The 13,478-nt window shown below is 42.6% G+C and overlaps 1 protein-coding gene across 1 annotated transcript in view; it reads right to left on the bottom strand.

Annotated features, from left to right (window-relative positions):
• Positions 1–493: 493 nt before the first annotated feature.
• LOC115141689 (A-kinase anchor protein SPHKAP-like) overlaps positions 494–13,478 on the bottom strand; it is a 37,888-nt gene continuing 24,903 nt past the window's right edge. Inside the window, exons 8-11 of the mRNA XM_065000272.1 lie at positions 2,731–2,814; positions 2,125–2,174; positions 782–987; positions 494–668 (exon numbers count right to left, since the gene is read on the bottom strand). Of these exons, the coding sequence (XP_064856344.1) occupies positions 519–668; positions 782–987; positions 2,125–2,174; positions 2,731–2,814 (490 nt within the window). The 3' untranslated portion in view covers positions 494–518. The remainder of the gene's footprint in view (positions 669–781; positions 988–2,124; positions 2,175–2,730; positions 2,815–13,478) is intronic.

Below are 13,478 nucleotides of genomic sequence, written 5' to 3'. Positions count from 1 at the left end.
CACCCCAAACTGATGCTGGGTTTTCCATGGGTTCGTCTAACTAGGGACCGTGCATCAGAAAATGAGAAACATGCTTATCTTATTAAAGGGAGACATGTCTGCTCACTGCAGCCTAATGAAAGTCCTCAGTCCCATAAGGTGTGTATAATGTCACGGGATGTGGTGTTTCTTTTAGCCTGGAAGCCCGACCTGTTTGGGCTTCAGCCAGATCTTCTATTCCTCGTTGTCCATTGACCATAGGAGTTGGTAAGACAGCACAAACTAATCTGGGACCTTCTATCCTAGTAGCCAGACTTCTAGCGTTCCCTGTCATGGCTTACATCACAATTAACGAAAGAGGAATTGGCTAAAGCACAAAAAGATCTGGCTACCAGGCTAGGTTTTTTTTCATGATTCGCACTCCGTTTGCTGGGAATCACTAGGCTTGATGGTGGGGTTTGATGCATGGGGGGGGGGGGGGGGGTACACACAGTTGGGGACATTGGCTGGTTTGTGTAGATGGGGTGTGTTGGCAGAGCCTAGTGGGTCTCCAGTAGCCAGTCGAAAAGACTGGACAGAGAGCTGCCTCCGTCCTCCTCCCGGTGGAGCTTACAGAACTGGATGACAGCATTGAAGAGATCTCCGATCCTCCATGCCTTCTGAGACACCAGCTGCAACACCCTCTGGAACTGAGACATCACACTCAGCCAGATTACCATGCTCCTTGTGCACTACACGAGACATGCACATAACAGAGTACAATACACACACACGCGTAGGGGCATAATCAGAGTCTGTGTACCTGCATGTGCTGTGCTGCACCCACCGTGGACGTCCTCTCCTTACACTTCCTGAAGTAGACGGCATGCAGGCCCAGCTCGGAGGCAGCGATCCACTGCAGGGCCAAGCGCAGCTCTGAGTCCACACACTCTGGATCCAAGTCACAGTTGACCACCAGAAGCTCCCTGTGGCTGCTACTGCCCCCTACTGTCCACAGGGAGCTGCCCTCTGCAACACACAGGAAATACATCATGCCCACTTTCTGTATACATCAAGCTCACTTCGTGTAGTGTCAATGCCAAAGCTAGGTCCGATGGAACATTGGATGGATTTGGCACTAAATAGGTTCAAGTTAGGTTGGGTATAGAGGGCTTGATACCATCAATGTTGGGGAGTAGTGAAATACATTTAGTTCAACTATTTAAATACATTTTTCAGTAGCTTGGTGGTAGTTAAACTCATTTAAAATCTTGGTAGTGGTTTTAGTAGTTAATTACTTTGCCATTTAGTGGTGTAGCTAACTACTGGAACTAAACACTACTTTTTTTGCACAAATAAAATATGGGTGAAGTAGGCAAGAATTGACTTTTGTTTTCGGCATCAGACCTGCCTAATTCTAACTTGAAACACTTCTTGTGTGCCTCATTCTCACTTTTTGTGTTTAAAAGGCTAAATTACACATGATGTTAACATCTGACTCCAGAGTGAACAGTTATTGCAATTTGTATTTATTTTTCTGCAATTTGTTCTGGCAATTTAACATTTCAGATTTAGATATATAGTACCGGTCATAAGTTTGGACACACTTACTCATTCAAGGGTTTTTCTTAATTTGTACTATTTTCTACATTGTAGAATAATAGTGAAGACATCAAAACTATGAAATAACACATGGAATCATCCAAACTTTTGACTGGTACTGCAATTTCTCACGAAGTAGTTAAGGGATGTAGTGAATTACTTTTTTCTAAGTCACTTTAGTGAAGTTTAACTTCTTCCAGTGTGAAGTCATTTGTAGCTTGGTAAACTTTATTTTCAGTGTAGTTTCCCCAACACTGGATACAATGCCGCTCTATTGACCTAAAATGTTTAACTGGCACCACAGCAGAGATAAAGCAGTGATATATTTACAATTTCGACATTTGAGTTAGAATATTCATAGATCTTACAGTGAAGAGGCTGAATAGAAGTTATCGCGAAGACAAACGAGAACAAAGATGAGACAGTAGGGGAGACAGAGAGAGTTGAGTTTCCTGTGTGACAGATATAGACAGTAATGACATGGAAATGAGACAGTGTGATGTAGTGTGTGTGTGTGTGTGTGTGGGTGTATATGTGTGTGTAAGACAAGGTGACACTACTCACCATTTACGTTCTCCTTGCTCTCCCTTAGGTGACCCTTGTCTGCCTCCTCACTGAGAACAGAGAACATGACCATTAAGACAATACAGTAGGTCGCGTTCTGATTTTTTCACGTTCTACCGTTAGGCCAGATTTACTAAGCAGCAGTTTTTTTCAGTAAGGGATAACACTAAAAACAAAGGAAGAAAAAGGAAAATGTCATATTTTTCACCTTTCTGTCAATCTTAATCCGTCTCACCTATTTGTTCTGTCCTGAATGTTTCATTTCCTTAACATTTTGGGGGGTGCAAACACTTATTTAATCTAGCAGTGGGGTGTGAATTTACTTACTCCCTGTCATGGATTTAAAAACACTTAATTAGTGTAAGCATGGGGTAGCTAGCCGGATGGATCACCCACCACATTTCCTACATCGGTTGATCTCTTCATGAGGTGGTGAACAAGTACACACTTCATAAACAAGGTAGAGACTAGAGAGAATCAGACTGGAGCCTATGAGACTGCATTCTCCTGTTCAAAGGGCCTTATTTAAAGCCTCAGCGCTGTGTTGTAGGAGTATAGCCTGCACGTTGTAGGAGTGTTTTCATGTTGTTAGAAGTTATCAGTTACCTGTTCACTGTGCTCTGACTGGGGATGTCAGACAAGCCCTCCAAGTCTGCCAGACCCAGGCTAGACGTGCTGCTGTTCCCGTTCCTGCAAATCCAAACAGAACCAAAACTCATATCCTGTCTCTTGAAATGCGACACAATCAGTGACTTGTGAAAGGAACAAGGAGCTGCAGTGAAGCGAGCAACGTTGTTCATTAGCTGGTGATTAACATAGAAACAGCAGCTGAGCAGAGTGGCTGGGCTGGCAGAGAGAACCTGACTGGCAATTGGCCCTTCTGTGTGGAAATGGGGGATGTGGAACGATTGAGAAGTCGGGCGGAGTGGGCGACCATGTCCAGTGTCAGCAGCGGAGTTAATCGGGGATGAGGTGGTCAGGTGGAGAGGAAGGCAACAGCGACCAGGTGTTTGTTTCTGCCACAGCTGTCTGCACTGGCAGATTAAAGCAGCGCACATTTCATCCCCACTACTGTCAAGCTGAAGCCAGCCAGCCACACAGCCCTCCTCCTGGTCTTCTGGAGCCTACAACTGTATCCATCCCACTCTTTTATCTATCCCCTGGTCTCATTTCTCCTGGCTTAGAGGAATGGCAGTAATAGACTTGCTACCTCAGTCTTTTGGCTTGGCTGCGTGTCAGTATGAGACTAGCTTGTGGAACTGAGAAATGGCACTAGCTGGGAATGATAAAGCTAATGGTCTGTGGGCGTTTGATACGTGAAAAGCAGTGTGACATCATACCTATGCTAGCGCGGCTGCAGCCCCACTCTCTCTAACTATATTTCAGCGCAGGCTGCAGGCCCCAAGAGCTCCACACCACGCTTGTTAAGGAGTAGGGCTGAGTGCACTAGGTGAGCTCTCTGCCAGTGAGCGGAAAGCCCCCGGGCAGACAGCTATTCCACTGCAGCAGCAAAGGCCGAAGACTGGCACAGGACAGCAAAGAGTGAGCAGCAATGGGCTGATGAGAGGGCGACGGACGGCGAGGGCGGTAGTAGCGGTAGGAGTGCTAGGAGCGGTGCATGATAGGACGGAGCAGTGGTTGGTTGCTACGGTTACTGACCCCTCGCTCAACTGGATAAAACTACTGGTCTCCTCGTGGGGGTCGTCATCAGGGGCGATCTGGGACCAGCTTTCTGAGCTGTCCTCACTGCTAGCACTCAGAGAGCGCTTGTTTCGTTCATCTACAGCGGGTACCGCAGCGGGCGCAGAGGGCACTGCCGTCTTGTCTCTCTCAAAGCTGGGGAGAGCAAACAGCAGGGTCAACCACTGTATACACTCTTAGAAAAAAATTGTCCTTAAAGTGTTCTAGCAGGCTGTACCTGTAGGAACCTTTTATGGTTCTAGTTAGCCATTTTTTTCTAAGAGTGTACATGCAGTGGCTTGCGAAAATATTCACCCCCCTTGTTTGTGTCACAAGAAAAAATATTTTACATCTTCAAAGTGGTAGGCATGTTGTGTAAATAAAATGATACAACCCCCCCCAAAAAAAAAAATCTATTTTAATTCCAGGTTGTAAGGCAACAAAATATAAAAAATGCCAAGAAATAAGACAAAAAAACAGAACTTGAGTGTGCATAACTATTCACCCGCCCCAAAGTCAATACTTTGTTAGAGACACCTTTTGCAGCAATTACAGCTGCAAGTCTCTTGGGGTATAAGTTTGGTACATCTAGCCACTGGGATTTTTGTCCATTCTTCAAGGCAAAACTGTTCCAGCTCCTTCAAGTTGGATGGGTTCTGCTGGTGTACAGCAATCTTTAAGTCATACCACAGATTTGAAATTTGATTGAGGTCTGGGCTTTGACTAGGCCATTCCAAGACATTTAAATGTTTCCCCTTAAACCACTTGAATGTTGCTTTAGCAGTATGCTTAACGTCATTGTCCTGCTGGAAGGTGAACCTCTGTCCCAGTCTCAAATCTGTGGAAGACTGAAACCGGTTTCCCTCAAGAATTTCCCTGTATTGAACGCCAACCATCATTCCTTCAATTCTGATCAGTTTCCCAGTCCCTGCCGATGAAAGACATCCCCACAGCATGATGCTGTTATTCTCGGGGGGGTGGGAGGTGTAGGGTTTGCACCAGACATAGCGTTTTCCTTGATGGCCAAAAAGCTACATTTTAGTCTCATCTGACCAGAGTACCTTCTTCCATATGTCTCCCACATGTTTTTTGGCAAACACCAAACTTGTTTGCTTATTTTTTCTTTAAGAAATTACTTTTTTTCTGGCCACTTCCGTAAAGCCCAGCTCTGTGGAGTGTATGGCTTAAAGTGGTCTTATGGACAGACACTCCAATCTCCGCTGTGGAGCTTTGCAGCTCCTTCAGGGTTATCTTTGGTCTCTTTGTTGCTTGGTGGTGTCCCTTGCTTAGTGGTGATGCAGACTGGGGCCTTTCAGTACAGGTGTATATATACTGAGATCATGTGACAGATCACGTTCCACTTAGAATACACACAGGTGGACTTTATTGAACTAATTATGTAACTTCTGAAGGTAATTGGCTGCACCAGATCTTATTTAGGGGCTTCATAGCAAAGGGGGTGAATACATATGCACACACCACTTTTCCGTTGTTTATTTTTTGAAACTAGTTATTTTTTTCATTTTACTTCACCAAGTTGGACTATTTTGGGGAAGTCCATTACATTAAATCCAAATAAAAATACATTTAAGGTTGTAATGCAACAAAATAGGAAAAACGCCAAGGGGGATGAATACTTTTGCAAGGCAAAGGCACTGTATGGTGTGATGGGTTTGGGAGACTGGGAGGAGCTCAACCCCTCTGATTTGAACCTCCCCCTCATTGGTTGATTTGGTTCCATATATTTTTCTTGGGATACAAATTGTAAAATGATTGATTATAAAATGCAGTTTTTTTAAGTGTGCTATGTACTGTGACTATACACATTTTACATTTGTGTTGGGCCGATGATACTTGCTCATCACATATTACATACAACCCCCCACCACCACAACCAAGTATTGGCCTTTTTAAAATCTTTGCCCCTTTTATAGAGGGTGGATAACCCAGGTCCTTTAGTGTGTAAAGGATTTTTTTGTATTTGTACCTATCCAAATTAACCATAAATAAATAATGAAATGAAAGGCTATAGTGTTGGCTGGTTTTTTAATGCAACAGAGCAACTGATGAATTTAAATCCTGATTAGATGATTGAAAGCTGCCAGATTCCCATAGTGGGTTAAGGTGTTGTTTGTCAATGTCAATGAACCTCACATTACCAAAAGGGAAAGACTCACCTGGCGATCTGTTCAACATCTGCCCTGGTCGTCTCCCCCTGCCTGGGACAGGTACCCCGACCCCACTCCCCCCTCTCTCCCGAGCTTTTGCTCGCCTCCGGCACACAGGCACTGTTGGGGCGAGTGACTCTGAACTTACAATGGCTAAACCCAAGTCGTTATATATTTTTTCTTGTGCATTTAGCTATTTTGCTATTTGCCTCATGACTCCTGCATGCTTTGTTGACTATGAACATTCTTGTTTACCCAACCGTGGGACAGACTATGCTTGTACCCATACTCGAGACTCTGACTCTCTATTGGTTACACAGACTTTTGGCCTTCCATCCTATTCTAACCCCCTCTCGCCGGCATTGTATTCATGTCACCTGATGAATTTGCTGTATAATATGATCTTGTTGCCATCTAATGTGCATTCAAATGTCATAAATCAACACTGCAGAGCTCTCTCTGTCCTCTGCCGTGCCTTGATTGTATTACTGTTGATATCTGGAAATATGCATGTACACCCTGGCCCATCTACTGTTGCTAGCCCCAATTCTGATTTGTGCTCTGATATCGGTTTCACGGATTTCTGCTCTCGTAAAAGCCTGTGTTTTCTGCACGTTAACACTAGAAGCTTATTACCTCAAATGAAAGTGTGGCTTCACAGCTCCAATTCAGGATGTGTTGGTCATTACTGAGATGTGGTTAAAAAAAGAGTGTTTTGAATACTGATGTTAACCTTTCTGGTTATAACCTTTTTCGGCAAGACAGATCTTCCAAAGGTGATGGAGTGGCAATCTTTACCAAGGAACACCTTCAATGCTCAGTTGTCTCCACCAAGGCTGTCACCAAACAATTTGATTTGCTGGTTTTTGTTGACTGCTGGGTGTTATCATCCTCCATCAGCACCGGCCTGTACCCTACCTGCCGTAAACTCTCTCCTGGCCCCTTACACTAAGTCTGAATTTGTCTGCTAGGTGACCTAAACTGGGACATGCTTAAACCACCTGATCAAGTCCTAAAGCAATGGGACTCTCTAAATCTTTCTCAGATTATTACCAATCCCACAAGGTAGGACTCCAAACACCCAGAAAAGGCTACTTTTCTCGATGTTATCCTCACAAATAGTCCTGATAGGTATCAGCCTCAAGGCTCAATCCTAGGCCCCACGCTCGTCTCAATGTACATCAACAACATAGCTCAGGCAGTAGGAAGCTCTCATCCATTTATATGCAGATGATACAGTCTTCTACTCAGCTGGCCCCTCCCCGGATTTTGTGTTAAACACTCTACAACAAAGCTTTTTTAGTGTCCAACAAGCTTTCTCTGCCCTTAACCTTGTTCTGAACACCTCCAAAATAAAGGTCATAGTGGTTTAGTAAGAAGAATGCCCTTCTCCCCACAGGTGTGAATACTACCTCTGAGGGTTTAGAGCTTGAAGTAGCCACCTCATACAAGCAATTGGGAGTATGGCTAACAGTACACTGTCCTTATCTCAGCACATAATCAAGTTGCAGGTGTAACGGATGTGAAATGGCTAGCTAGTTAGCGGTGTTCGCGCTAAATAGCGTTTCAATCGGTGACATCACTTGCTCTGAGACCTTGAAGTAGTAGTTCCCCTTGCTCTGCAAGGGCCGCGGCTTTTGTGGACCGATGGGTAACGATGCTTCGAGGGTGACTGTTGTTGATGTGTGCAGAGGGTCCCTGGTTCGCGCCCGGGTATGGGCGAGGGGACAGTCTAAAGTTATACTGTTACATTGGTGCCGTGACCCGGATCACTGGTTGCTGCGGAAAAGGAGGAGGTCAAAAGGGGGGTGAGTGTAACGGATGTGAAATGGCTAGCTAGTTAGCGGTGTTCGCGCTAAACAGCATTTCAATCGGTGACGTCACTTGCGCTGAGACCTTGAAGTAGTAGTTCCCTTTGCTCTGCAAGAACCGCGGCTTTTGTGGAGCGATGGGTAACGATGCTTCGAGGGTGACTGTTGTTGATGTGTGCAGAGGGTCCCTGGTTCGCGCCCGGGTATGGGCGAGGGGACGGTCTAAAGTTATACTGTTACACAGGCTAAGGTTAAATCTCGACGTGGTTTCCTCTATCGTAATTGATCCTCTTTCACCCCATCTGCCAAACTAACCCTGATTCAGCTGACCATCCTACCCATGCTAGATTACGGAGACGTAATTTATAGATTGGCAGGTAAGGGTGCTCTCGAGCGGCTAGATGTTCTTTGCCATTCGGCCATCAGATTTGCCACCAATGTTCCTTATAAGTCACATCACTGCACTCTATACTCCTCTGTAAACTGGTCATCTCTGTATACCTGGCGGAAGACTCACTGGTTGATTGGTTGATGTTTATTTATAAAATCCTCTTAGGCCTCACTCCTCCTATCTGAGATGCCTACTGCAGCCCTCATCCTCCACATACAACACCCATTCTGCCAGTCACATTCTGTTAAAGGTCCCTAATGCACACACATCCCTGGGTCGCTCCTCTTTTCAGTTCGCTGCAGCTAGCGAATGGCACGAGCTGCAACAAACACTCAAACTGGACAGTTTTATCTCTTCATTCAAAGACTCAATCATGGACATTCTTACTGACAGTTGTGACTGCTTTGCGTGATGTAATGTTGTTTCTACCTTCTTGCCATTTGTGCTGTTGTCTGTGCCAAATAATGTTTGTACCAGGTTTTGTGCTGCTACCATGTTGTGCTGCTGCCATATTGTGTTGCTACCATGCTGTGCTGTCATGTGTTGCTGCCATGCTATGGTGTTGTCTTAGGTCTCTCTTTATGTAGTGTTGTGCTGTCTCTCTTGTCGTGATGTGTGTTTTGTCCTATATTTTTTTTAATGTATTTCTATTTTTAATCCCAGCCCCCGTCCCAGAAGGAGGCCTTTTGGTAGGCCGCCATTGTAAATAAGAATTTGTTCATAACTGACTTGTCTAGTTAAATAAAGGTTAAGTAAAAAATAAAAAGATACAGATGACTCGTTCCCTAATTGGAGTTTATTAAGTGTTACGTGAAAAACCAGCAAACCCTGCAATCGTTTAGCAGCCTAAATGTAATAATCTCTTCCATCTATTTTCCTTTTCATCTTATTTATTGCATGTGTCAATCCAATCTAGAGGTAACTGCCAAAATAATGGAAACACTTGAGTAAATGAGGGATACAAAGTATATTGAAAGCAGGTGCTTCCACACAGGTGTGGTTCCTAAGTTAATTAAGCTATTAACATCCCACCATGTTTAGGGTCATGTATGAAAAGGCTTGTCAGGCCATTATTTTGGCTACGATGGGTATTTACTAGGATCCCCATTAGCCGCTGCAAAAGCATCAGCTACTCTTCCTGAGGTCCACAGGATGACAATTCCCCCCTCCCACAGGGCACAGGTGGTCACTGAATGGTTTGATGAGCATCGAAACTATGTAAACCATATGCCGTGGCCATCTCAGTCACCAGATCTAAACCCAAATGAACACTTATGGGTGATTCTGGAGCGATGCCTGAGTCAGCGTTTTCCACCACAATCAACAAAGCACTAAATTATGGAATTTCCCGCAGAAGAATAGTGTCGCATCCCTCTGATAGAGTTTAGAATCTTGTAGAATCTATCCCAAGGTGCACTGAAGCTGTTCCGGAATGTGGTGGCCAAACGCCCCATTGGTCTGTCTTTCATTTTGGCAGTTACCTGTATATGATACTAAGATTCTTTTTCTGAAGTATCAACATTTACAAATAACCTCCAAAGTATTTAAACCCCATTGTCTATTTTCCTTTCTAAACACATAAACGTTATATTTGATCTGCTCTACCTATTTGTGCGATCTTGTGTTGTCACCTATGTCAACGTGGTCTGTAAATGTTTTTCGCTTAGCTGATGAGCTCAAGATTCTGGAACACCAATAAAGTGACCTGAAGTACATTGGAAGTTATCTGTAACCTCCTATATGTGGTGCCCAACTCTTCCAATACCAGGCCTCCCTGCAGTGTGTATATATTCATGTTTCACTGCTCCCCTAAAGGCCACTCTCACTTTACCAAGGTCTGTGTGAATCTTCTCACCTTACTGAGTCCTTGTTACACAATTGACCTCTGAGTGAAATGTCAGACCCAAATTACAGGACAATATTATGCCACTGTTGCATGTAGTCTGTGTCTCTTATATGCATAATATACTGTATGTGTGACATACACTCGTCTCCATATGTATTTGGAAAGGGAATTCTTTCTTTTTTATTTGAGATCCAATGTTTCCTTTGAGGCGACAGTACAGAATGTCACCTTTTACAGTGCCCTCCATTATTATTGGGACAGAGAAGCATTTTGACTTATTTTGGATCTACACTCCAAAAGTGTGGATTTGAATTCAAACCATGACTATGAGGTTAATGTTCAGACCGTCAGCTTTCATTTGAGGGTATTTCCACTCATATCTGGTGAACCGTTTAGAAGGATAGACCTGAAAATAGCTGTGCAATAACACTCCCCATCACACCTGATAGAGCTTGAGAGGATCTGCAGAGAAGAATGGGAGAAACTCAACCAGATACAGGTGTGCCAAGCTTGTAGCGTCATTCCCAAAAATACTTGAGGCTGTAATAGCTGCCAAAGGTGCTTCAACAAAGTACTGAGTAAATGGTCTGAATACCTATGTAAATGTGATATCCGTTTTTTATGTTTTATAAATTTGCACAAAAAAATTTCTAAAAACCAGTTTTATTTGTCATTGTGTATTATTGTGTCTAGATTGATGAGAATAATAATGCTGTAACATAACAAAATGTGGTAATAGTCAAGGGGTCTGAAAACTTTCTGAATGCACTGCATGTGTGTATTGGTTCCATATTCATAGCACACAATGACTACATCAAGTTTGTGACTCTACACATTTGTTGGATACATTTACTGTTTCTTTTGGTTGCGTTTCAGATTATTTTGTCCCCAATAGAAATTAATGGGAAATAATGTATTGTGTCATTTTGGAGCGTTGGACTAGTAACCGAAAGGTTGCCAGATGTGGCCAGATGTGCAACTGCGACCCAAACTGGCCATTGTTTTATTAGAAAAATGATGGCCCTTTATAATGTCCACTTAACGTTATGTCCATAGGATGCAGTATCCAGAAATCATATTTTTTCCAGCTTTTGCTTCCCTGCTTGTATATGTGCATAATATAATGTGAGCTTAATCAAAAAGTATTTAATAACTCCAAAAAGGTATAGCTGTAGGTTGTTGTAACATTTAAGCTTAAAACATGTTTTTCATTTTTTTGCACAGCAAGGATCATCGGTGTGGTTGAATGCAGCATTGCTGTGTGGTGCACTCAAATGTATTGTAGTTGAGTGGCCAGCCGAGGCTACTGCTCAAATGTATTGTAGTTGAGTGGCCAGCCGAGGCTACTGCTCAAATGTATTGTAGTTGAGTGGCCAGCCGAGGCTACTGCTCAAATGTATTGTAGTTGAGTGGCCAGCCGAGGCTACTGCTCAAATGTATTGTAGTTGAGTGGCCAGCCGAGGCTACTGCTCAAATGTTGCTGCAATAGGCCTACATGTTTCTCCTTTGCATTGTGTTTTGTTGCAGGTTTAGTTTTTTGGTTATTCATTGTCAAGCTTAACCGAAGCCAGAGACAGCCACATTTGACACGTTCCCTCTGCTGCACGCTGTAAGCGGGACATACGAAAGCAATGAGTGAAGTTGAATTCACTGATCCCAGCGCATCAGGCAGTCATTTCATAAAGTAGATGACTCAACTGTTGACTAATTCATACTAGCCTGTGTGTCCTATTCGGCCCACGGGCCTTGTGTTTGACACGTGTGCTATAGTCTATTAGCCATATAACTGGCTTGTGATCATTGTCCTTGCGAGTTTGATTATATTGACATTTCCAGATTTAGTTACAGTCGTCCGTTTTTGGGTCATTGAAACTGAAACAGTGCATCCTAGATGGGTGGAGGCAGCAGACGGTGTATGAGGCAAGCTGTGATTTACAACCCGATACAAATATTTTTTGGACAACCAAGAAATGGTAGTTGGTTTTGAAGAATAAACTGGGAATTTGATTTTTTTTTTTACTGATATTATGATTATCGGTTTCATATCTGCAAAGTAATTCAAACGCTGTCAGTTCCACTATAAATTAGTCAAGAGTTTAGTCCCATATTCCTTGCACGGAATGACTAAATCAATCTTGTGACTTTACAAACTCATTGGATGCATTTACAGTTTGTTTTGGTTGTGTTTTGGGTTATGTTTTGCCAGTACCTGAATGATGACAGCAGTACATTTCTTTCTAATTAAGTAGATAAGATGTTTCATCATGAATAATGATTAGGGAGATGCCGGTTAAGAGGCAACAACAAAACATGCTAACCTCTCACCATTACCAATAACTGGGGAGGTCAGAATTCTGAGGGGGATCTTTGTGCCTCTGTAACCTTCTCATCCATCATTATTCACGATTCAGTCATGATTATCCATTATCATGGTAGCATCCACATGAATGTAGAAGTGTTCAGAAACATCTTCTATTCTTATTTACAGTAAAAGTGACTCCAAAATGGCACAAAATATTATTCACCATTCAGTTCCTATTGGGCTAAACATAACGGGCAATTCCATGGTAACAGAAAACCCAAAACTATTATTGCAAAGTTAAACAAACCATACAACTCTATGCACAAGGATGACTTTCAACAATTTCCACAGAAAATGTTTTTTTTTAAATAATTTACTTGAATAACAGAATGACAGCACAAACCATTGCTTTTTGTTTGAAATACATTTTAAAAGAAAGAAATCGGAGCATCATTCTGTTAGCTTGGAATTGTCCAAATCCAGAACACAACCAAAACAAACCACAAATGCATCTAACATGTTTGTAGTCACAAGCTTCATGTTGTCATTGCCTGCAAGGAATGCGGGACCAAATAGCAACATTTGGATGACCTAAAAACAAGTGAATGTGTCCAAATACTTGTGAATTCTTCAAATGGGGGACTAGATATTAGAGGTCGACCGATTATGATTTTTCACCGCCGATACCGATTATTGGAGGACGGGGGGAAAGCCGATACCGATTAATCGGACGATTTTTAAAATGTATTTGTTATAATGACAATTACAACAATACTGAATGAACACTTATTTTAACTTAATATAATACATCAATAAAATCAATTTAGCCTCAAATAAATAATGAAACATGTTCAATTTGGTTTAAATAATGCAAAAAACAAAGTGTTGGAGAATAAAGTAAAAGCGCAATATGTGCCATGTAAGAAAGCTAACGTTTAAGTTCTTTGCTCAGAACATGAGAACATATGAAAGCTGGTGGTTCCTTTTAACATGAGTCTTCAATATTCCCAGGAAAGAAGTTTTAGGTTGTAGTTATTATAGGAATTATAGGACTCTCTATACCATTTGTATTTCATATACCTTTGACTATTGGATGTTCTTATAGGCACTTAAGAACTAGTATTGACAGTGTAGCTTCCATACCTCTCCTCGCTCC

This window comes from Oncorhynchus nerka, linkage group LG14, assembly GCF_034236695.1.
Source record: "Oncorhynchus nerka isolate Pitt River linkage group LG14, Oner_Uvic_2.0, whole genome shotgun sequence".
Lineage (NCBI taxonomy): Eukaryota > Metazoa > Chordata > Actinopteri > Salmoniformes > Salmonidae > Oncorhynchus > Oncorhynchus nerka.
Note: the sequence above shows the minus strand (reverse complement) of the source record. Positions and strands in the feature narration are given on the sequence as shown.